The sequence below is a fragment of the Leptonychotes weddellii genome, chromosome 1 (genome assembly GCF_054177405.1).
Source record: "Leptonychotes weddellii isolate Sample4059 chromosome 1, ASM5417740v2, whole genome shotgun sequence".
Classification (NCBI taxonomy): Eukaryota; Metazoa; Chordata; class Mammalia; order Carnivora; family Phocidae; genus Leptonychotes; species Leptonychotes weddellii.
Genome location: NC_138369.1, coordinates 44,197,508 through 44,222,813, shown reverse-complemented (window position 1 = coordinate 44,222,813; position 25,306 = coordinate 44,197,508). Strand labels below are relative to the sequence as shown.

The 25,306-nt window shown below is 45.7% G+C and overlaps 2 protein-coding genes across 2 annotated transcripts in view; both read right to left on the bottom strand.

The window, feature by feature from the left end:
- The window catches only part of IRAK2 (interleukin 1 receptor associated kinase 2), a 41,912-nt gene extending 32,198 nt beyond the window's left edge, over positions 1 to 9,714 (bottom strand). The window contains exons 1-2 of the mRNA XM_081799232.1: positions 9,497 to 9,714; positions 905 to 1,087 (exon numbers count right to left, since the gene is read on the bottom strand). Of these exons, the coding sequence (XP_081655358.1) occupies positions 905 to 1,087; positions 9,497 to 9,590 (277 nt within the window). The 5' untranslated portion in view covers positions 9,591 to 9,714. The remainder of the gene's footprint in view (positions 1 to 904; positions 1,088 to 9,496) is intronic.
- Positions 9,715 to 17,931: 8,217 nt separating this feature from the next.
- On the bottom strand, positions 17,932 to 24,701 carry VHL (von Hippel-Lindau tumor suppressor). The gene is made up of 3 exons (XM_006738990.3): positions 24,281 to 24,701; positions 22,112 to 22,234; positions 17,932 to 20,259 (listed from the first exon to the last, which is right to left on the bottom strand). The coding sequence occupies exons 1-3, from the start codon at positions 24,618 to 24,620 to the stop codon at positions 20,063 to 20,065; spliced, it is 660 nt and encodes a 219-aa protein (XP_006739053.1). The 5' UTR covers positions 24,621 to 24,701; the 3' UTR covers positions 17,932 to 20,062.
- Positions 24,702 to 25,306: the final 605 nt, after the last annotated feature.

The following is a 25,306-nucleotide window of genomic DNA, read 5'->3' as shown; positions in this document are numbered from 1 at the left end:
GCTCAGTCATTAAGCGTCTGCCTTCGGCTCAAGTCATGATCCCAGGGTCCTGGGATCGAGCCCCACATCGGGCTCCCTGCTCGGCGGGAAGCCTGCTTCTCCCTCTCCCACTCCCCCTGCTTGTGTTCCCTCTCTCGCTTTGTCTCTCTGTGTCAAATAAATAAATAAAATCTTTAAAAAAAAAAAAAAAAAAGCATCTGCCTTTGGTTCAGGTCATGATCCCAGGGTCCTGACATCGAGTCCCGCTTTGGGCTCCTTGCTCAGTGGGGAGCCTGCTTCTCCCTCTCCCTCTGCCTGCCACTCCCCCTGCTTGTGCTCTCTCTCTCACTCTATCTGTCAAATAATTAAATAAAATCTTTAAAAATTAATTAATCAATTAATTTAAAAAGAAAAGAATGTGCTAGTGAAGCACCTGGGTGGCTCAGTCAGTTAAGCATCTGACTCTTGGTTTCAGCTCAGGATCTTAGGGTCCTAAGATCGAACCCCACATTGGACTCCACACTGGGTGTTTAGCCTGCTTACGATTCTCTCTCTCTCTTCCCCTCTGCCCCTCCCCCCTCTAAGCCATAAATAAATAAAAAATAAATCATTTTTACTGTAGAACTTTTTTGGATTTTTATGTAGAGCTATTTTTTTAATCATTATTTCTTTCTTTATTTTTGGAAGAGAGAAGCAGAATTTAAAAGGTACAAAAAAACTCAGAGTAAAGTCTCTCTCCAACATCTTGATCCCTGGCCGCGCAACCCCTCTCCCACAGGGAACCACCATTACGGATTTCTTAGGTGGATGGTAAATTCTTTCATTCACACTTTTTTTCTGAGACGAAACAAAGTTTCCCGGCAGCGGTGCGGCTCATGCTGAAACCCGCTCCTGGGCGGCTGCCTGGGGCCTCGTGGCTACTCACAGTTCAGAACGATCTGGGCTGCGCGGTGGAGCTGCAGGCGACACAGGAGGTCCACCAGCTGCTGGACGGTGGCCTGCCGCATGCCCCACCACCACAGCAGCTCCCGCGTGATGCTCACGCCCTGCACCCGCTCCATCGACTTGATCTTCCGCAGCTGCGTCAGGTCTGTGATCACGTAGGAGGCTGGAAGGCAAGGGAGGGGCTCTGCTTAGCGTCAGAAAGGCAGTCACCAGAGGGTCCCCAGGCTAGAGGGCTTTGTCCGCAGCATCCTCTCTCTCGGCCCCCATCACACCTGAAATTCCACCTCTAGCCTGGGTCCACCGGCAGCCCAAGGTGTAGGGCTGCCTCCACTTGATACCCGTGGGACTGACACATCAACTACACTGGAGTGTAAATATCAACTTCACCACCACACAAAACAGGAGAAAGCCCACTGGACCAGAGGGTCAGGGGTTTTGCCCTTTAGCTGCTTATTCGCTGTGGGCAAGGCACTTCACCAGTGGGAGCCTCAGTTTCCTCAACTGTAGGTGTGGAGGTAATGGAACTTCTCTTGCCTCCCCTCCTAGAATAGAAGCTCCGTGTAGACAGGGAGTTTTTTCTGTTCTGTCCACTGGAAGGTCCCCAGAACAGAGATCAGCACCTGGCACAGAGTGGGGAGAAGGCCAGGCCCAGGGTGAGGCAAAGGAGGCACTCATGGGGACAAAATTTAAGGAGGTGCTCACTCTCGGGGCTGATCTTGCACTCTCAGAAGCTGGAGAGTAGGTGCCTCCTTAAATTCTGCCCTGGGTATCTCATTCTCCCCGCCCCTAGGTCCCAGCCCTGGCAAGGGGGAATGAATGAATGAATGAATGAATGACAAACGAAAGAGAAAAGGAACCCATGGCCCAGCATCCTCACAGAACTGTTACAGGATCAAGAGAGCCCATGCATCTAAAAGCGCTTTGCCAACTCTGAAACACTACAAAATTTGCAGGGGGGGCCACTGGCAGTAGTAAATATAAAGCATTCCTCCTTCACATTTTTCGTTATAAAATTAATGGTTTTTCACTAAAGAAAACTTGGAAAATGAAGGGGAGAAAACACCAATAAAACAAGTTACACAGCATCCCACTAGGGTACTTTCCCTTTCCCAAACTCTCCCCTCTCCTCGGCAGAGGAGCATTCTAGATGCAGTTGTTACTGGCCTGTGAGATTCTGCAGCCTGCTCTCATCTATTAACATTATACCATAAGCATTTCCCGAGTTGTTACAAGCTCTTCATAAATGGCATTTTTTTTTAAGATTTTATTTATTTATTTGAGAGAGAGAGAGAGAGCACATGAAAGGGGGGAGGGTCAGAGGGAGAAGCAGACTCCCTGCCGAGCAGGGAGCCCGATGCGGGACTCGATCCCGGGACTCCAGGATCATAACCCGAGCCGAAGGCAGTTGCCCAACCAACTGAGCCACCCAGGCGCCCCATAAATGGCATTTTGAATGGTCACATGTATTCCGCTGAATTTACTAAAGCGAAGGGGGCTTTTTTCCCCCTCTTAACTAGGAATAAAAGAATCACACTTCAGATCCAGAATTTCAAGAAATCATGGAGCAGGAATCCACGTGAACATCAAGTCACTCGTTCACTCATTCAGCAGAATATTATAGAGCACTTCTGCGCTCCAAGACCGTCACAAGCTCTAGAGATACTGTGGCGGGTAAACCAGAAGCCCGTGGAGATTTCTGTTTGAAAAATACAAACATAAGTGAATGGAGTGGGGAAGGGGACCACATTACAAAGGGCCTCAAAGGCCAGGCTATAGCCTTTGGACTCACTTCTAAGGGCCACAGATACTCTGGAAGAGCTCAGAGCCAGGGAGTGGCACCATCACATTGCACAACCCCGTCCCTCTGGAGGAATGGGGAAGATTGAGACAGCCTCCCGAAGAGAGAAAGCCTGTTAGGGATGGAAGATTCTCAGTTGCAACTTTAGTCACTGGAAACCCCAGGCCAGATTCCTGGTCAGCGGGAAGTGATGTCAACAGGGTCAGGGGCTGCTTCCAGCAGCTGAGAGGTAAGAGTGGAGAGAGGAGGAAGGAACACCTCCCCCGCACCATCTCCAGGCTGTTCGCTGGCAAGCCTACCACTCTTCAGAGGCAGTGTGATGTAATGGGCAAAACAGAAGCCCCGATGTGATGTTCCACCCACAGCGTTGTGGGACGAGCTCTCCTTACAGGCCGCAAGAGAGAAGCAGTAACTCAGCCCTGAGGGGCCTCACAGTTCGCAGGATCCCATGACAGGGATGTAGCTTAAGGTAGCAACCCATCAACATTTAACCAGGCCCTCAAAATGGGGTAAAGACAAGATAGAGACCTGGGGGGAATGAGTCACTGCCACAGACCCTGCGAAGTTCCTAGCTCTTTTCTCAACACACATAAGAAATACCTGATGATCACAGAAGATCCGGCTAACAGGACAAAATCAAAGTCCCCATGATCATCCCACTTGGAGGAACCCAAAACAAACACTGGTCATACTTTTGCTTCTATTCTTTCACTTTTCTACAGATATAAAAATACATACTTATGGGGCGCCTGGGTGGCTCAGTCGTTAAGCATCTGCCTTCGGCTCAGGTCATGATCCCGGGGTCCGGGGATCGAGCCCCACGTCAGACTCCCTGCTCAGTGGGAAACCTGCTTCTCCCCCTGCTTGTGCTCTCCCTCTCTGACAAATAAATAAAATCTTTTTTTAAAAAGTACATATTTCTATCAGCAGGACAGTATAATGGTGGTTCAGGGTCCAGATTTTGGATTCTGAGGCCTGGATTCAAATCCTATCCTGCTACTTACTTGCTGTGTACTTGGGTAAGCCTGTCACCTGTCCTTGTGCCTCAGTTTCCTTATCTGCCAACGAGGATAACAACCGCACCTGCCTCAGAAGTTGTTGCCAGGATCCGATTAGTTACATATACAGATGTACTCGGAATAGTGCTTCGTACATAGAAAGTGTCACATAAGTGTTAGCTGTCATTATTAAACCAACTTCACTCTATGAAAACCTGCTTCTGTCCCCTGTGGTTGCCACCACGTGGGACCATCCCCCCAGGTCTGAGTCCCTGAATCCTGCAGGAGTTCCCTGAGAGTAGAAAATCTTGCCCATGTTCAAAGTCCTATGGAACAGACACGACACAGCCTCCTGAAATGACCCACCCTAGGGCCAAATGACCCTTGTCAGGACTAGTGGGATTCCTCCCTGGCTAAGAGAAAAACACTAAGGAACATCCACACAACATGTCCCCTAAGCCTCTCGGCAACTCACCCCCGTTTTTATAGATGAGGACACGAAAGGCTCAGAGAGAGGCAGTCACTTGCCCAGAATCACACAGCCAGACAGGGACAAAGTAGGACAATACACAAAGCCTAGCACAACAAAGGAACCCCTGCCTCCCCACCCCTTGGAAGACACCTGGGTGGAGGAAGCTGTAAGGAGCCTGTTTTCCCCCAAGGGCAAAAATGGATGCAGCTGTGATCATAGGGAAATGAACGGGAAGCAGCCACAATATCTGCCAACAATTGTCAGAGCCAAAGAGCATACATATGTGTGGCCATGTGATTTTCTAAATCACTTGAAGAAGAATCTTCCCACCCCACGGCCCCAGTACCACAAGGGACCATCTTTTCGAAATGACTCACAGAAGCAGAGACTCTTTAGAGATGGAAGGACAATGGTGACCACCAGTTCTGACAAAGAGAAAGCTGGATAATACTGTGGCTTGGCAAGGAGCAGCTAAACGGGGTCATGGCTGACCCCCAGCCCAGCGAACCCCAACCCAACACAGACCATGGCTGCCCTGGGCTCAAAGCCCTCTCGGTGAGGGGAGAAGTACACACACCCCATGCCCTCCCCACTCCTACAGCCTTCAGCTCATCATTTATTCAAGTGCTGAGTGTCTGCCCACTGGCCAGGCGCTGTGCTGTAGGCTCTGGGAATACAGGCATGAACTAGATGGGTGACGTCCCTGGCCTCACAGTGCTTACATTCTCCAGGGAGAGAGAGACATAAATAAATAAGGAATAAGGCAATATCAAGGTCTGTTAAGTGGAACAGCAGAAATAAAACAGTGGTGGTACAGACAATAACGGGGGGTGGGGTGGGGTGGGCAGGGGAGGCCTTTAGAATAAGGGGAAGTATGAACCGAGACCTGAAAAACTATGGACCTCCAAAGATGTCAGTATCCCAAAAACCCCAAAACCTATGACTATGGGACCTTACATGACAAAAGGGACATTGCAGATGGGCTTATATTAAGGGTCCTGAGATACGAGGAGCCTGAATTATCTGAGTGGGCCTATGTAATCACAAGGGTCCTTATAAGAGGGAGGCAGCAGTGTCAGATTCAAAGGTATGATAACAGAAGCTGAGGTCAGAGAGAGATTTGAAGATGCTACACGGTTGGCTTTGAAGGTGAAGGGAGGGGCCGTGAGCCAAGGGATGCAGGCAGCCTCTAGAAGCTGAAAAATTTAGGCAAGAAAATGGACTCTCCCTTGCAGTATCCAGAAGGAATGCAACCCTGCTGACTACCTTGATTTCAGGACTTCTGACCTCCAGAACTGTAACATGATAAATGTGTGCTGTTTTTAAGTCATTAAATTTGTGCCAATTTGTTACAGCAGCAAGAGGAATCTCATGCAGACTAGAAAGCCAGCTACGGTGAGCACTGGAAGATGAATGTCCCAGGCAGAAGGAATAGCAAGTGCAAAGGCCCTGAGCCTGCACCAAGGAGGCCAGTGTGGCTGCAGCAGGGTGAGCAAGAGTGGATGTGGAAGGTGAAGAGATCAGAAGTCACTGAGGTCAGATTGTGACAGGCTGGGAAGGCCTGGTGGAGTTTGGATTATATCCTACAAATCAACTGGAAATCTTTGCAGAGTTTGAGCAATTCTGGTGTCTCCAGGGCTTAAAAAGTCAGAGGTATTCCCCAAAGAGGATGTACAGAGGGCCAATAAGCACATAAAAAGATATTCAATACCATTAGTCATTAGGGAAATGCAAATCAAAATTACAGTGAGATACCACTTCACACCTGCTCAGATGGCTAGAAGTGAAAAGACAGACAATAACAAGTGCTGCGGAGGATATAGAGAAACTGGAACCCTCATACACTGCTGGAGGGAATGTAAAGAAGTGCAGCCAAGATGAAGAACAATCTGGCACTTCCTCAAAATGTTAAATATAGAGTTACCCCATGACTCAGTAATTCCACTCCTAGATGTCCACCTAAGGGAAATGAAAACTTGCAACTACATGAAAACTGAGACCACAAATGTGCACAGGGGCATTATTCATAACAGCCAAAAAGTGGAAAGAACCCAAATGTTCATCAACTGATGAATGCATACATAAAATGTGGTCCACCCATCAGTGCAATATTATTCAGTAATAAAGAGAAATTAAGCACCGATACATGGTACAACATGGATGAAACTTGAAAACTAATTGCCACAGGAAAGAAGCCAATCACAAAGGACTGCATATAAGAGGATTCCATTTATAGGAAATGCCCAGAATAGGCAATGCCGAAAGCTAAGGAAAATGGGAGGTGTGTGTGTGGGAGTGTTGGGGGTGACAATGAAAGGGTACAGGGTTTCTTTCCAGGATAATGGAAGTGTTCCAAGGGGTGCCTGGGTGGCTCAGTCAGTTGAGCGTCTGCCTTTGGTTCAGGTTGTGATCCCAGGGTCCTGGGATCGAGCCCCTCGATGGGCTCCCTGCTAAGCGGAGAGTCTGCTTCCCCCTTTCCCTCCGCCTCTCCCCCCCTGCTCGTTCTCTCTCTCTCTCTCAAATAAGTAAATAAAATCTTTTTTTAAAAAAAAGTGTTCCTTGGGCGCCTGGGTGGCTCAGTTGGTTAAGCGACTGCCTTCGGCTCAGGTCATGATCCTGGAGTCCCTGGATTGAGTCCCGCATCGGGCTCCCTGCTCGGCAGGGAGTCTGCTTCTCCCTCTGACCCTCCTCCCTCTCATGCTCTCTGTCTCTCATTCTCTCTGTCTCAAATAAATAAATAAAATCTTTAAAAAGAAAAAAAAAAGTGTTCCAAGGGTGCCTGGGTGGCTCAGTTGTTAAGCGTCTGCCTTCGGCTCAGGTCGTGATCCCAGGGTCCTGGGATGGAGCCCCACATCGGGCTCCTTGCCGAGTGGGGAGCCTGCTTCTCCCTCTCCCTCTGCCTGCCGCTCCACCTGCTTGTACTCTCTCTCTCTCTGTGTCAAATAAAAAAATCTTAAAAAAAAAAAGTGTTCCAAGATTGACTGTGGAGATGGATATACAACTCTGCACATACAAAATGCCATTGAATCGTACACTTTAAAAGGGTGAATTGTATGGTATGTGGATTATATCCCAATAAAGCTGCTTTTAAAAAGTCACAGGTTCCTAAATATCTTAGGAACAGAAGTTGCTCTGATGTTTACAGTCAAGGCTAACATGAAAAAAAAAAAAAACCAAAAAACTAGAGGGGTCTCTTATACAAAATTTGTCCACTGCCCAGGAAACATTCAAAGTAGATAAGTCACAGGTCATTGGAGCAAAGGAACACACTGCAGTCTAGAAAACCAGGTGGTAATAGACAGGGGTGTCCTGACATGTTACCAGTGACTGCCTCTGGGGGATGGACGGGGGAGGCTGAAGACCAGGAAGAGGAAAGACATTTACCTTCCTCTCTACCCCTGGTGTATTATTTACACTTGTAAATGCATGTGTTGCTTCTCTCCATTAAAAATCGTTAACAAAAATACATGCTAAAAATAAAAACCTAAATCCATGTTGCTAAAGAACACTGTTTGGCAAGGAGAAAAAAATGGGAATATTTTAAGTGAAAAAAAGCAAGCTATTAGAATGTACAAAATATCTGATTTTTGAAAACTGTATGCACATAAATGTTTATTATAATATACTAGAAGCTATAAACCACATAGCACCTGCTAGCACGTAGTAAGGAACCATGAAATGTTAGCTGCTGCTGTTGCCGTTTATTATTATTATTATTATTATTATTATTATTATTATTGACATCCAAATAAGAATGGTTATCCCTGAGTGGTGGAATTTGAGCTAATCTTTGTTTCCCACAGCATTTTGCAATAAGCATGTATTATTTTCGTTACCGGTTTAAAACAGGATTTCTGAATCTGAGCACTATTGACCCTTTGGGCCAGACACTTCTATGTGAAGGGGGCTGTCCTGTGCATTGTAAGGCATTTAGCAACATCCCTGGCCTTTACTCACTGCACGCCCCAAGTTGTGATAACCAAAAATGTCTCCAGACACTTGTTCCCCAGGGGGCAAAATCGTCCCTGGTTGAGAACCACTAGGTTAAAATGTATATTATTTGCTCAAACTGGATGGATAACCTATACATGTTCATTTTATTATTTTTTTCAACTGTACATATACATATATGTACATATATAGCATATACTATACATATATATCATATACTCTGGTATATACAGGAGTACATACATATGCATATCATAATCTAAATTCTCAAGAAAATATAGAGATTATTTTTTTTTTTTTTTTTTAAAGATTTTATTTATTTATTTGAGACAGAGAGAATGAGATACAGACAGCATGAGAGGGAGGAGGGTCAGAGGGAGAAGCAGACTCCCTGCCGAGCAGGGAGCCCGATGCGGGACTCGATCCCGGCACTCCAGGATCATGACCTGAGCCGAAGGCAGTCGCTTAACCAACTGAGCCACCCAGGCGCCCCGAGATTATTTTTTAAATAAAGTGGCACCAGTTACACTGGCCTCCAACATAAAAATAATCATTGTTAATATTTCCTTATTACTTACTAGAATCTGGCACTTAAGTGTCAGATTATACAATTGTCATTACTCACAAGAACCTCCAGTTCACAGGTAAAGCTGAGGCTCAGAGGGGTTAAGCAAAGAATGTCCAAAGTCACCAGCTGGGAGGAGGTGGAGCCTGGAATACAGACCTCTGCTTGGGAACCCTAGGACCACACGGGCGGCGGCCCCCCAGATGTCAGGCCCTCTCTGCAGATCATCAGGCGCAAACAAACAAACAAAACACACCAAGGACCTACGACGTCCTCGTGGAGTCAGACACCAGGGTTCAAATCCCACTCTGCCACTTGGCAAGGCCATGCCCGCAGGTAAGTTACTCCACCTCTCTCAATCCGTTTCTTCGTCTGTACACTGGGGTAGGAGAAATACGCACTTCACAGGCCGTTGTGGGAACTCAGGGACATAAGCCATTCCAAGTGCCTCCATTAGGGCCGGACGCTCAGTAAACAAAAACGCACAGCAATTGCTGATAGCTTATTATGATAAGCTTTACCATAAACAGCAAAGTCGAACCGCTCACTACCTAGGGACAGACTAACATAACAACAGACATCTTCAAAGATCACCCAACACCTTCCAGACGATCCCCGTGGAGGGGGCGGAGAGGGTGTCCAGACCAGGGGCGGTGGCCGGCCCGAGGACACACGGCGAGACCCCGGTCCGGAATGGCAGCACAAAGAGCCCCTCGGTTCAGGACCCACTTAAACAGAAGTGGGCAGGGGGCTTAGGGGCGGAGTCGCGGGGGAGAGGGTGCACTCACCGAACTGCATCCAGTCCCACTCGCTGAGCGTGTCCATGTTGCGGCACAGGTCGTCCAGCACCCAGGCGGGCAGCTGGTAGATGTAGCAGGACATGGCTGGGCTCCGGGGGCCGGCGGGCAGGCGCGCGGACAACTGGGACAGCTGCGCGGGGGACCCGGTTCCTCCACTCCGGGAGCGGGCGGGTCCCACCGGGCGGGTCCCACCCGGCCGCCCCCTCCCGGGGAAGTGGGCGGGGCTGGGCGCTGGACACCACCGCCCCCCAGCGGCCACGCTTGGCGCGACACCGCCCAGCTGTCTGGAGCGAGCCGCTGCGGAACCAGCAGGGTCTGAGCTGGGAGGGGAAACTGAGGCCCGGAGTGGGGAGGGAACCCGTTTAAGGACACACGAAAGAGTTCAGTGGCAGTCCCAGGAGGTCTTCTGACTCCACGCCCAGTGCTTTTGACGCTCCGCCACATAGAATTCATTCAACAAATATTCTGCTAATCACCTACTATATGCCAGGCAAGGTGTTCAAGGTGTTGGAGATACACGAGTGGGAAAACCCTACAAACCTTCTTGCTTTCATGGGACTTACAATCTAGATGGTGGAGGGAGAAAACTAACCATAAGTAATAAAAGTACTTAATAAGTAAGTTAGGTGGTGTGTTGAAAGGTAGTAAATGCTATTGCACAAAAGAAAAAGGAAAGGTGGTTAAGGGGAATTAGGAATTCAGAGCAAGCAGCGGGAGGACTCTTAAATAGAGGAGTCAAGATAGATTTTATCATAATAACGGCTAACATTTATTGAGCAGCTACTACGTGCCAGGCACTGTTCCAGGTGCTCCAAATATCTCTGAGGAAAAAAGGACAAAATCCATGCCCTGCAGGGAAACAAACAATAAGCAGTAAATAACTTAGCACTATAGAAGATGATAGGTAACATTCCAGAATAAAAGCAGAGTGTGGGAGCGCTTAAGAAACAGCGGCCCTGAGGAGGACACTCTGCCTCTCCCTTGGCTTCCTGACCTGAAAGGAAGAGAGAAAACTCGCCTAGGAAAGGCACCCTCCCTCCATGGAAGGGGAGGAAAAGAAGACATTCTCATCAGTCCCGAGGGGGCATCAGAAGAACCTGCCCAGAAAAACCTTCCCTGGTCAGTTTCCTTCCATCTACTGGCCTTCCCACGGTGAGCTGAGCTCAGAAGCCTAAAACTGCTTTGCTCTCTCCTGTCATTTCTCCACAGCGTGATCTTTCTTTGTGGAAGACGTGCTATAGAAACGGGAATTCCGAGGCGCCGGCTGTTCTGAGTGACTTCTGGTGCAGGTTTCTCCTGCCTGATGTGCGCTGCATGTGTCATTTGACTGTTTCTCTCCCCCGTGATCTGTCTCTTCCTGACAGGGGTCTCAGCCAACAACTCAGAAGGGGAGTAGAGGGAACATTCTTCCTCCCCTACACCTGCTGAATGCACATGGACACACACCGCAACCCTCCCCGCCACGCGCGCGCACCCCACCCCGCCCCCCATCCCTGCCCTACATGTACCTTACGTACCTCTGCACTGACTCGAAATTTGGCAATAGCCTTGGTTGCCCTGCAATGTTTCCAAGCCTCGGCGCTCCCCAACCTTCCCCACCCCGAACCCCGCCCCTTCGAAGAAGAACTAATCTAATTCGGGGAGCTTCCAGGTTGCTTGATCGCCTGAAATTGTGGGGACAGAGGCGTTCCTGGAGAGGGGGCAAGGAACACGGAAGCTCTGCTCCCCTTCCCTTTGCCTCTGTTCCATCTGGAGTTTGCTCAGTTGTATCCTTTTAGGACACAGTGATCATGTAAGAAATGAGAAAAAAAGGACTGAAGGACTGAAAAAAAAAAAAAAAAGCAGAGTGTGATGGGGGTGCCTGGATGGCGCAGTCGGTGAAGCTTCCGACTCTTGGTTTCGGCTGCGGTAGTGATTTCACTGTCATGAGATGGAGCCCCAATCAATTCTGGCTCCCGCTCAGTGTCGAGTCTGCTTGAGATTCTCTCTCTCCCTCTCCCACGCACTCTCTCTTTCTCTCTCTCTCTCTAAAATAAATAAATCTTAAAAAAAAAAAAGCAGAGTGTAATGAAAGAGAGTGGGGATGGCTCATTGCATTATTCATTATCTTAGAAGGTAATAAATCTTAATGGGGGAAAGCAGAATAAGAGTGACCTCAGGGCAAATTGAATTATTAAATAGGGTAGGGGAGAACTTATACTAATAATGGCAAGTATTTATTGATCATTTACGATGTGCAGACTTCACCTGAGTTGTTTTGCCTACTGCTCACAACGACCCTATTAGGTAGGTGTGCTCCATTCCACAGGTGAAGAAACCAAAGCACAGAGAGGTTGAGTAACTTGCCTAACATCATACAGGTACAAGTGACAGAACTGGGATTTGAACCCAAAAAGTCTGACCACTGGCTACAAACTGCCTCATTATTATAATAACTACCATTTACCTATACCTACAATGTATTTTGCATAAATTATCTTCTGTAATTCTCATAAGCCTATGCTATAGATAGTATTATCCCTTTTTTATATACATTAATAGAGGGGTTCCAAGAGATTAGGCAATGTCACTGAGGGTGGATAAACTGGAGTTCCACTTTGTGGCCATAAACATCAGCTAAGGAGTATGGCTGCAGAAGAAGGAAACTGAAATTAAAGTGGGAAGTCCTGGGGGCAAGTCCTGGTTCTGCCACCAACAGGCTTTGTGACCCAGGACAACCCATTTCACTTCTCAAACTTTTGCTTTCCACATCTGTAAAATGACACTAATTATTTATATTGCCTAGAGTCGTGAGCTAGGGAAGTGGATTAAATCAATTTATACAGCCCATATAGAATGCCTGCCACAGGGTCTTTCTTGTACAGAGAATAGGCTTAAAGAATGGTAGCTGCCCTATTAAAAAGAGCTCCGGGCAGAGTGCTCCGCCAATCCTTCAAAGGACAAAGGATCAAAGGACATCAAACTAATTTTTAAAAGAAAGGAAAAGAAAAGAAAAAGTCACCCACCGCCTTAGAATTCTATCAGGATACAAGCCCTAGTTCAGTCACTGTCGGCTCTTCATCCTGGAGCAAATTTGCAGTTTTCTCTTTTGGAAAGTGGATATTCTGCCCTAGCCACTTTGAAGGATTGGGGTGAAGCTGACATGAAACTCCAAATGCTTGAGATAAACTGTAAAGTACTTAGCCCAGTAAAGCGTTGCTAGTATGCAAGTCCATTCCTTTGATTTTGGAAGAGGGGTCTATTTCAGTGTTCTGTGACTGCTTTTCAGGGGAAGTCGCGTGTTTCAGCAGTGGTTGAAGGTGGAATTGAAGGGGAAAGCACCTACATCTCAGGACAAACATCCTCTTCTTTCATTTTTTCTACTTACAGAGTCCTCTGCTGCTTCTCCCTCTCTTCTGCAAGCACAGAGCTTCTGTCTTTGTAGCATTATTCCCTTAGTGCCATGGGGCCTCTTCCCCTTGATGGAGCTTTGAGACCACAGGAGATTTGCATTCGGCCTTGGCCAGTCCAGTATGGACAAGTCCCCACAACTCCTCTCTGTGCTATCTCCTTGGGCTCTTGGCAAGTTTCCTTCTTACCCCATCCTCAGGGCTTGGAATCTGAGTGCTAGGATTTTCTCCTCCAGGGAGACCTAAGTAGTTCAGGGCCTGTGCAGGTCCTCTTAGGGGCACATCTTGGTCCCCATTCTTTAGAATAAATTCTTCAAAGTTAGATTGTTGTTATTACAAATTAATAGTGCTGCCACTCTCCTACCAAGGACCAAGCATTTAGCATACATTATCTGGGATCTTCACAACAACCCTACAAGGTAGGTTTATTGTTGCCATTCTACAGATGAGAAAAGTGAGGCATGAGTCCAGATTGGCCAAGTGACAGGATTCAACTCAAATCTGACTCCGAAGGAAGTGCTCTTTCTACTCGATTATACTGCCTCGCCACAAAGAGAAATTTCCTTTGATCCTGCACAGTTCATTCCTTCCCCTAATTAGCTGCTTTCCATGGCCAACACCCTCCCTACCACAATCAGCTAGAAACAATTATTGAGGTTGAATGTAATTAGTTATATAGTTATATCATTTTGACCTATTCACATTTAATTACCTTGAAATTATAGTCAGTGGACTGCACTCCAGCTGCACACCAGAATTACCCAGGGAGATTTAACAAACTACACATGCCCAGCCTGACCTCCGCAGATCCAGACTCAGTTGTGGGTGGGGCTGGGATGGGGCTCAGGCACTGGCATTTTTTTTTCAGATTCTCTCTTCTTTTTTTTAAAGTTTTGACTTATTTATTTTTATTTAATTTTTTTTTTAGAGAGAGAGAATGGGGGGGCAGAGGAGAGGGAGAGAGAGAATCTTAAGCAGGCTCCACGCCCAGTGCAAAGCCCAATGTGGGGCTTGATCTCACAACCCTGAGGTCATGAGTCAGATGCTTAAACAACTGAGCCATCCGGATGCTCCTTAAGTTTTTATTTTAATCACCCAGTGTTCATAACAACAAGGCACTGGCATTTTAAAAAGCTTCCCAGATTTGGGGTACCTGGGTGGCTCAGTCAGTTGAGCATCTGACTCTATTTCGGCTCAGGTCATGATCTCAGGGTTGGGGGATCAAGGCCCACATGGGGCTCCGTGCTCAGCGGGGAGTCTGCTGGGGATTTTCTCTCTCTGTCCCTCTCCTTGTGCCTCTCCCCCAACTCGTGCTCGCACTCTCTCTCTCTCTCACATAAATAAATCTTTAAAAAATAAAATAAAAGCTTCCCAGGTAATTCAAATCATGTGCAGAGTTGAGAACCAGTGTTTTATCAGGAAGTTGGGATGAGAAAGAAGACTGGTAGTGGATTAACAATAATAAAGCTTCTCTGTGTACTTTGCACATGTTTTTTCTTCCTAATAAAAGTATCTTCAGGATGCCTGGGTGGCTCAGTTGGTTAAGCATCTGCCTTCGGCTCAGGTCATGATCCCAGGGTCCCGGGATCAAGTCCTGCACTGGCCTCCTTTCTCAGCCAGGAGCCCACTTCTCCCTCTGCCTGCCGCTCCCCCTGCTTGTGCGCGCACTCTCTTTCTGACAAATAAAATCTTTTTTAAAAATAATAAAATAAATAGGGCGCCTGGGTGGCTCAGATGGTTAAGCGTCTGCCTTCGACTCAGGTCATGATCCCAGGGTCCTGGGATCGAGTCCCACATCGGGCTCTCTGCTCCTTGGGAGCCTGCTTCTCCCTCTGCCTCTCTCTCTCTGTCTCTCATGAATAAATAAATAAAATCTTTAAAAAAATTAAAAAATTAAAAATTAAAAATATCTTCATTGGTTTTTCTGATAGTACATGATGATTGTAAAAAAAAAAAAGAGTTGTTAACCTTAAAATAAAACTGTCAGCTATTTTACCAGCAAAAATGGGTTTATTCGGGAATAGCAGAGAATTGCGATTCAGGACACACAGCTACTACAAAACCATAGGCAAGTCACAGAACGAAAAACAAGAAGGCTCTTTTACAGAGGAAAGAGGGGAGTTGGGAGTGCTCTTATAAACAAAGTCCATTAGAGCAAACTGGGAGTTCAAAGTATAGTGGCTTTTCATTGGCTGAGTTGTCTCATTGGCTAGGCTGTTGCTGGGATAAGAGGAAAACCTTTTTTCCCCCTACTGGGATAGTGGCGTCCACCTGCAATGTCCCTCTCTTCCTGTTGGGGTCTACAACTGATCAGGAGTGGTAGGGCGCGAGAGCCCCCCCTGCTGGCCGCCTGACTCGATTTTAGTGAGTTTTCCTTTCACTAATTTTCACAGAGTGAATTAAGAAAAAACCCAGTCCTAGTCTCTCCTCCTCCTGTGTAGGAAAAACAACCCAGCTCTACCTTCTCCTGTATGTTTCTCCTTGACTTTTACACAGGACACTTAACTTTTGACACTTCTGGTCACCAAATATTGTGGGAGGGGAGCAATTCCCCACAACAAGCAATTCTCTGCAACACCAGCTGTCCTACAGTTGTCCTACAACTTAACTTACTTCTAACACTGGCTACCTGTAGATAGTGTCAGATCCCACGGATCCCATCTGCCAGAGAAAATCCCATCTGCCAATCCCAGTCTGTGGTGAGGGGAAGCCCCAAGAAGTTTTTTTGGGGCAGGGAGTTCAGGTGTGCCAACAAAAAAGGGAAATATTGAAGGGGTATCAGGCAGCCCAGTGACTGGCATAGAGTAGGGAGTGAGATGCTAAGAATGGGATACAGAAACCTCGTGTGAAAGTATCTGAAAGTTCACACTGGTGCTCACATGTCAAGAGTGCAAAACACTGATATCTATTTCATACCCTTAGTGTGTTGGATTTCTGGGACAGTGCCTGCCCTTTTATCACCTTTTCTAAAAGTATAAGCACTGATAAATGGAAACCACCTCCCTTCTTTGGCTTTTTTTTTTTTTTAATAGACTTTAAAATCACAGCATAATTGAGAGGAAGGTGCAGGGATTTCCCATATACCTCCTGCCCCCACACATGTAAAGCTTCCCCCATGATCAACATCCCCTCCAAAGTGGTACATTTGTTACAACTGATGAAACTTCACTGACACACTGTTATCACCCCAAGTCCATAGTTTACTTTAGGGTTCATTCTTCGTGTTGTATATTCCATGTTGTAAAGACTCACATATTCCATGTTGTAAAGATACATATTATAGTATCATACAGAAGAGTTTCATTGCCCTAAAAAAATCCCATGCTCTGCCTATTCGTCCTACCCTCCCCTCTATACCCTGACAACCATTATCTTTTTACTCCATAATTTGGCCTTTTCCAGAAATGTCATACAGCTGAAATCATACACTGTGTGACCTTTGTAGATTGGCTTCTTTCACTTAGTGATATGCATTAAAGTTTCCTCCACGTCTTTTCATGGTTGACAGCTCATTTCCTTTTAGTGCTGAGTAATATTCTGTGGTCTGGAACCAGTTTATTTATCCATTCACCTACTAAAGGACACCTTGATTCCTTCTAAGTTTTGGCAATTATGAATGAGGTTGCTATAAATATCCAAGTTTTTAACTCCTTTGGGTAAATACCGTGCTCGCTTCGGCAGCACATATACTAACTCCTTTGGGTAAATACCAAGGAGCATGATTCCTGAAATATAAGAGAATGTTTACTTTTGTAAGAAACTGCCAACCTGTCTTCCAAAGTGGCCATACCATTTTGCATTCCCACCAGCAGTGAGAATTCCTGTCGCTCAGTATCTTCGCCAGCATTCGTTGGCCGTCCTCCAGATTTTGGCCACTCTGATATGTGTGCATTGGTATCTCGTTGTTGTTGCTGCTGTTGTTGTTGTTAACAGACTCCATGCCCAGTGTGGAGCCCAGTACCAGGGCTTGAACTCACAACCCTGAGATCAAAACCTGAGCTGAGATCAAGAGTCAGATGCTGAACTGACGGAGCCATCCAGGCGCCCCTCTCCTTCTTGTTTTTTTTTTTTTTTAAAGATTTTTTATTTATTTATTTGACAGAGAGACACAGCGAGAGAGGGAACACAAGCAGGGGGAGTGGGAGAGGGAGAAGCAGGCTTCCCGCAGAGCAGGGAGCCCGATGCGGGACTCGATCCCAGGACCCTGGGATCATGACCTGAGCTGAAGGCAGTCGCTTAACCAACTGAGCCACCCAGGCGCCCTCTCCTTCTTGTTTTAATGTGCATTTCCCTGGTGATATATGATGCGGCACATCTTCTCATACGCTTGCTCGACAACTGTATATTTTCTTCAGTGAGGTGTCTGTTAAGGTTGGTTCTGTTTATTTGGAAAATAAAAAACAACACCTTTTTCCCAATGTATTTTTCTTCTCAATGCTTTTCTGTAGTGCTCAATTTTTTTCACAGTGAAATTTCATTTTTACACGAAAAATAAAGCTAAAAGAAACAATGTGGTTTTTTAAAAAAACGGGATGAGGAGGGGCACTTGAGTGGCTCAGTCCCACTCTTGGTTTCAGCTCAGGTCATATCTCAGGGTCATGAGATCGAGCCCCGCACCGGGCTCCACGCTTGGCGCAGAGTTTGTGTGAGATTCTCTCTCTCCCTCTCCCTCTACCTCTCCCCTCAGTTGTGTTCTCTCTAAATAAATAAATAAATAAAATCTAAAAAAATCCCATCAGGGTGAAAAAGAAAAAAATTAAAAATTAAATAAATACATACACACATACACATGGCTCAGTCAGTAGAGCACAGGACTCTTGATCTTGGGGTCGTGAGTTAGAGCCCCACGCTGGGTGTAAAGATTACTTAAGGAAATAAAAAAAATAAAAAATAAAAATAAAAGAAACCACGGTTGGAAAGAAAAGGGCCTAAGCATGAAGACAGTTGCTTATGTCTGCAATGCCCTTCCCCACTTAAGCCTTTACAGAAACACAGGTCTCTCACAACAGAGCCACACAGAACACACCCGACCTATTTCCTTTGCTCAGCACCATTTAATGTATTCAAGAACAGCTTTTTTTCTTTTTTTTAACTCAAAATAGGAAACATCACAGTCTCTTAGGAGCAATACATTTAATACAGTCATAAAATTTCAAATGAAAAACATGTATTATTCATGCTACAGGTTTTCAATCCTCCTTGGACAACACAAAAAAACACAGTACTCAAACTGCATGTTTTCACAGGATGAACATGAATCTCACTTGGACACAAAGAAAGACTAAAAAAAAATTGAAACCAACGTTGAACGAACCCAGCAACAGCAGGATTCCTGACATTCCCCCATCCCATTCTACCCTTGAACACACACCACTGCCTGCTCCCCAGCATTTCTTCCTTCCTGCCCAGCAGCTCAGTAACATGTCAGACACCAAGACGTGTGTCATGAATGAGTGCTACAGCATGCTTAAAAAACAAAGGCCAACTTATTAATTGAATGTTGAAAGAGGGGATTAAGACGAGGTGAAACAAAATCTAGGGGAAACGGTGGGGCACTGTCTTACTCACTTCACACTGATTTCAGAGCACAGGAATTGTGCTCAAAGGTTAGTATAGGAACTACAGATACCAAGAAATATCCCATTGTTTATAAAAGGAAGACTGCACCAATGTCTACAAAGAGCTTATAATACCATGGGAAAATATTTAAGTTATAAAGTTATAACTAAGAAGGCAGAATACAAAACTGTATATTCAGTATGATCTCAACTATGTAAAACCAAACCAATCACAAGATGCCCTAAAAAGGCCAAAGTTCAAAATGTTTTGGGGCTGTATTCAAGTAGTGTATCTACAGTGATCTTTTTTTTTCTTTTACTTTACTGTCTTTACCAAAATTTTCTCTACTGGGGGGATTTTTTTTTTTTTTTAACTATTAGTTACCAAAAAAGAAAGCCTGACAGAAGTACTGAATTTGAGTTAATCAATTTAAGTCCAGCCTATAAGAAAGGACTTGTACATTTATGAAACTATAAAACATTTCAGGCTACTCCCTGAATCCATTATGTGTTATGAGTAACTTCCAAGAAGTAGAGGGTCTCTGCCTCTCCTCCAGCCAGGTGCAAAGTGTCACTAGATCCTACCTGATGAAAAATGTTGAACTAAGAGCCTTGCAAGTCCAGATGAGCCCACAAGTGACTCCCCTTAGTGGTCCCCACTGCCCCAACACCACTGGCCCCTGGTTAAAACATTGGCAGCATTGAAAAAAAAAAATGCTAAGCCAAACAGAAATGTAGTGGATTTACAAAAAAGTAACAGAAATACCCACACTTAGCAAAAACCTATTTACAGTACAGTAGTAGTTCCTTAATACTAGAACTAAACAAGAGGACAGCTATTTTCTCCTACCTTCTGTGCCGACATCAAGTTTCAAAAAGGCGATCATCACAATAACTGTAGAAAGCTAATCCTGGTTTAGAAACAAATAAAATAGAACTACAACAACAGCGGACAGAGAAAAAGCAGAAAATTTAGAAAGTTATAAAAAGTGCTTTCTATAAAAATGATTCCCTTTAAAACATTTGTTTACTCTATACACTGTAAGGTCCCCACCTCCCCACCCCCCCAAAAAAGGGCAAAACCTCCAAACACTTTCTACCAAAGTATCCACTGGTTTGTTCATTCAACAAACATTGACTGAAGGCTATCATAATGTGTGAGGCACTGGGGTCTCAAAGAGAAGACAGACTTGTCCCTGCCTCAAGGACATCTCTGTCTTCTCAAAGCAGGAGGCGGACACATCGCCAACCACAACACAGCAATTAAAAGCAGATGCCACTGCTTTCTTACAATCAAAGAATATGCTGCAATTCTTATTGAATTACTTACACAAAAGTCCTTACATAGAAACTTTCCTGACTTACTAGGAGGCAAAAATGCAACTACCCAATGAATACTTCTAGAAGGGGCAGGCATTAAATTGCATTTTGTGATATTTGCCCCTAAACATCACAACGGCTAGTGAAGTCAGTTAACTTTCCTTTAAGCAATGGAGGATTTTTTATCTGAGAATGAGACACCTTGAATCTGAGAATAAGTGACCAGTCCTAAGCGTAAATCAAGACTAGTCAGTACCATCAAAGGCTCAGACTCAGGAGTGCAAATTTCAATTAAAATCCTCAGTCTCCCCTTCCAGTCGTTGATTTTCAATATGCTCCTGTGTCAGCCGCTCCAGGTCTTTCCTTACATTCGGGTGGTCTTCCAGATCTTCATAGAGTGATCTCACGATGTCCAGTCTCCTGTAATTCTCAGGCTTGACTAGGCTTCGGACAACCTGGAGGCACCGCTCTTTCAGAGTATACACTGTAAATGCAGAAAACCAAATCCTCAGCAGCAGACTCAAGCCCTGGGACAAGGGATGAGCAAGAGGCTTTGCCAACCATAGCAATTCCATTTACTATAGATAGACCTCACTTTGGGCAAAAAAAGTGAGTACATGTGTGTGGCAGAGTGTAACGTGATGGCCCTAATGGACATCTCATGGTATGCAGGACCTCATGTAGTAACTTCCCCTTACAAGTGGGCTGGGCTTGTGATGTGCTTTAACTAAATGAATGTGGGTGACATAACAGACACTGTGCCAATTCTGAACCTAACCTTTAAGAAGCCCTGGCAACTTCCACTTTTACACTCTCAGGAGCCCTGAGCTACGCTGCACGAGAGACTACATAAAGAGGAACAAGCCCTGAGAATGCATGGGAGAGAGGCCCAGCCACCAGCCAACCTGCCAGCAGTCAGCCACACCAATGACCACCAATGAGCAGAATAACCACCTATCTGAGCTCAGCCCAGACTGCAGAATTATGAATAAATACTTTGGGGGTAGCTGTTAACACAGCAATAGATAACCAAAATAATCTGTAACTGGATTTTGAGGAACTCCAGTTCTATTTTAAACTCACTAGGGAACTTACTCTTTAAGGGTATCCTATAAGGCAAAATTTACATTTATCAATTTAACTTATCAACTTATCTATTTTTGTACACCTACTTCCTTAAAACAGGATCCACATATACGTATCAGTTTGAACCGTATGAAGCTACAGGTATTTGGGTTTGTTTGTTTTTAAGATTTTATTTTTAAGTAATCTCTGTACCCAACTTGGGGCTCAAACTCACAACCCCAAGATCAATAGTTACATGCTCCACCGAGTAAGCCAGCCAGGCGCCCTTGTATTTGGGGTTTTTTAATCCACAAGAACATAAGTTTCTTCGGGTTCAACCTAATAAAATCAACTGAGTTTTAAACAAATGGTAAACTATGATGTTAATGTTCAATTCAGTGATTTTTTTAAAACTGTTTGGCACTGTGAGCTTGAATGGGTTAAATAACATTAAAAGATACACTAGAAGCCATGGTATCTCATTCTCTATACCTTATTCCAGACTCCAGCGCATAATTCTGCTCTAAGGCCAGGTAAACAACGCATTCATAATTCTACGATCAGGTATTTTATTTACTTATTTATTTTTAAAAAATTTTAAGTAATCTCTACGTGGGGCTCGAACTCATGACCCCGAGATCAAGAGTCACATACTCTACCAACTGAGCTAGCTGGGGGTCCCTACAATCAGATATTTTAATTTAGCCCATCTCTGACAAGCCCAAGAGCTTCTGAGAAACCACAACATCTTTGTTCAATATAGAGCATACAAATAAATCTGTTCCATTTTATTTGTGGTGGAGAATAGGACACAGAAAGGTTGATAATTTGGCTAGCATCCAGTAAAAACCAATAAAGGTCTGGCTCCTTCAAGTGGCCTATTCTCTACTTATTACAACAGCCTTATCTTTTTATTTATTTTTACTTATTTATTTATTTTTAAGTAATCTCTATACCCAATGTGGGGCTTGAACTCATGACCCCGAGATCAAGAGTCACATGTTCTACAGACTGAGCCAGCCAAGAACCCTCAGCCTTATCTTTTTAGAAAGTAAGATGGAGGGGTGCCTGGGTGGCTCAGATGGTTAAGCGTCTGCCTTCAGCTCAGGTCATGATCCCAGGGTCCTGGGATCGAGTCCCACATGGGGCTCCTTGCTCAGCGGGACCTGCTTCTCCCTCTGCCATTCCCCCTGCCTGTGCTCTCTCTCTCTCTGACAAATACATAAATAAAATCTTAAAAAAAAAAAAAAGGTAAAATGGAACATCAGTACCTGGCAGTGTGATGTTGGCAAAAATAGGCTGTCCATCAACATTGAGAGATGGCACAAACAGCTCAGTCTGGTTAACCAGAAGCCCATCATATGTCCCTGCATCTCGGAAGAGCCAAAGGTGACCTGTTAAAACAAGCAGAGGCTGTTAGGTAGCCACACACCCATTTCCTTCATCTTCCTGGACTGACACTGAAGTACTTGCCTCTCATTCTGCTTAAATATCGGACAAAGCCCTTCCAATAATATTATCTTACTCAATCCTCACAATAGATCTATTTATATGTAAGAAAATAGGTCTAAAAAAGCCAAGCGACTTGCTCAAGGGAACAGGGACAGTAAGGAAAAAAAAGGTGTGTACTTGAGGCTCCAAATACCATGCCTTTTCTGCTACCATGGTCAAAAAGCAAAGTACATGAATTGCAAATCACACCACACACTGCAAACTAAAACAAAGAACTTCATCAGCTCCTTACATCTGTGCTTCTCAAGAACAAGAAAGTGCAAAAACATCATGTTGACAAAAAGAAGCCAGACAGAAAAGGGTACATTCTGTAGGAAAAGACACAGCTAATCTATGGTGTGAAAAACCCAAAGAATGGTTGCCTCTGTAAGAGAGGGGACTGAGTGGAAAAGGACAGGAGGGAACTTTCTGAAATGATGGAAATGTTTTAATATAGAATTTGACCTAGGTGTTGCTGTATTTGTCAAAAACACATCAAACTCTTAAGATCTGTGCATTTTACTATATGTATATTATACTTGAATTTAAGAAACAAATACATCATATGCCAAGAAAAAAGAGGGAGGGGAAAAAGGAGGGAACCCCCCCGCCCAGACCTAACATTCTATTAAGGGAGGTAGAGATTGTGTCTGAATAAAGACATCATTAAAAATTAATCAATTAACTAATTAGTTAAATACATCATGTGTTCCTAGGGCACAAACTTACTTGAAGATTTGGTGGAAAAACTTAAGAAATGTAACTGGTAAGTAATTTTTTTTATTATGGTAAAACATACATAAAATTGACCACTTTTAAGTGTACAGTTCAGTGACATTAAGTACATCCACATAGTAATTTTTTTAAAATTTTATATTAAATCAGGCACAGATAAATTTTGGAGAAGAAATTCACAATTTCTTAGATAAAATAGGAGACTACAGAAATGTTGATCCCTGGAAGAATTGTGTTCTCCCTCATTTAATATCAAGGGAAGTTTGGTGTAAACATTTGAAAAGCATTTCTGAGTACGCCCTTCTCAAGGCAAAAGGATCCACTGGGATCCTCCCAGGATGGCTGTGAAAAATAACCGAGTACTACTTCTCTTTTTGAAAGCTATGGGAAGATCACTGTCTCCTTAGCTATAAGGCCTAGTTATCCTTCACCTGGGTTATTACAACAGCTTCCTAACTGGCTCCTCACCAGCAGTCTTCCCTCTCCAAACCGCTGTGCAACCCGGGGGGAGCTTTTCAGTATTAAAATCTGTCACTGTCATTTCCCTGCTTAAAAACGCAATGGCCCCTCACTCCCCAGGGGAAAAATCATCTTTCAGGCTTCCTCTCCCACCATTCCGTACCTTCTCCCAAGACTCCAGGTGTTGTTAGCCCAAGCGGTTCCCTCTAACTACAACTCTCAACTCCTATCTTGTGTCGGTTACCCCCTATGCATCCAGCGGGCCTCCTTTTCTTCTGCTCAGGGAAGCTCTAGGTGAAACTACACACCCCCTTCCTTCACTGAGCAGGAGCCTGCTCCAAGCTCCCACTTTCCGCTGTGCTCCGTTCCTCTAGCAGCAACTGGGACACTGGCTGGTTATCTGTGTATGCGGTCGTCCGTCCCCGCCCCCGGCCTGTGTTCTCCCGGAGGCAGGGACCTGGCCCATTGGGGACCTTGGAGAATGTGACATTCTCCCATTCACGGACTGAACTAATAGGCATTAGGTAGGGAGCACTTTTAGTGGTAAATACACGTGTAAGGGGAAAAAGTCACCTCACATGATCATTATTCGGTCCTATAGAGAATTCGCTGCCACTTCCTAGCAGCGTCAACCCGGATCTGTCACAACCTCTCAGGGGCACCAGCAGGCGCTCGCTGTGCCCCGGGACAAAGGGGGTTGGCGCGGTCGGGCTGGGCCGGGCCGGGCCAGGCCAGGGCGACCCCGGCCCGCCTACCTCGGTAGCTGTGGATGCGGCGGCCCGTGCCGGGCGGCAGCGTCGGGTAGGGCTGCGGCTCGCCGTCGAAGTTGAGCCACACCGGCAGCACGACGCGCGGGCTGCGGTTGCAGAAGATGACCTGCGACGGCTCACAGGAGTTCACTGAGCGCAGCACCGGCCGCGGCTGCCCGGCCTCCATCTCCTCCTCGGCGCCCGGCTCCTCTGGGTCAGACTCTTCCGGGCCGGACTCCTCGGCGCCCGACTCCTCCCCGCCGTACTCTTCAGGGCCCACCTCCTCGGCGCCCACCTCCTCCGCACCTGCCTCAGCCTCTTCCACGTTCCCTGCCTTCCGGGGCATCACCTCCCGGAGCCCAGACAACCCGAGCCTCGCCGCCTCGGGATTTGCGGGCCTCACGGGGCGGAGCTGAGCGTGCGTGCGTGCGCGTCCCCGCAAGCGTGCGTGCTCTTTTCGCGCGCCCTCGGTCGGGGATGGAATAGTGTACAGAAATGGCGGGCTTGAAACTGGGCGGAAGCGCAGGTGGGACCTCCGGCCACGGGAACCGAGCATCCAGGAGGCGGAGGCTGGTGTCAGGCTACTTCAGCCGCGGGTTTCCTCTATAAAATGGATTTTTTTTTTCTCGCACCAATAAGCTTTTGACACAGCATTTCCTTAACTTCATTCATTCTCTTGATACCTTCATGGTTTTTGCCATATTCTCCCTACCATATGCGCTATTATTTATTTAATAAATTTCTCGTTCGTTTAGTCTACATTTTGGGTCAACTCGAATTTTGTATAGAAGAGTATAATAAAGTCGCAAAATTTGCCTTATCTTCCTAGTTTCCCCCAGCCACCCAGGAAAAGTCCGCGGAGGCGAGAAGTACTACAAGTTTTTTGTACTTCCTTTTAAAGGTATTTTCTGTACGTACACAAAGCAGTTTAAGAAATTTTATATTACTGGGCGCCTGGGTGGCTCAGTTGGTTAAGCGACTGCCTTCGGCTCAGGTCATGATCCTGGAGTCCCGGGATCGAGTCCCGCATCG

What these genes read in the sequence shown, in the direction of transcription:
- VHL (XM_006738990.3), bottom strand. Translation starts at nt 24,620, where the DNA reads ATGCCCCGGAAGGCAGGGAACGTGGAAGAGGCTGAGGCAGGTGCGGAG. An exon ending in CCGCATCCACAGCTACCGAG is followed by an intron (nt 22,235 to 24,280) that starts GTAGGCGGGCCG and finishes TTGTTTTAACAG; the next exon opens with GTCACCTTTGGCTCTTCCGA. An exon ending in TGCCAACATCACACTGCCAG is followed by an intron (nt 20,260 to 22,111) that starts GTACTGATGTTC and finishes CTGCATTTACAG; the next exon opens with TGTATACTCTGAAAGAGCGG.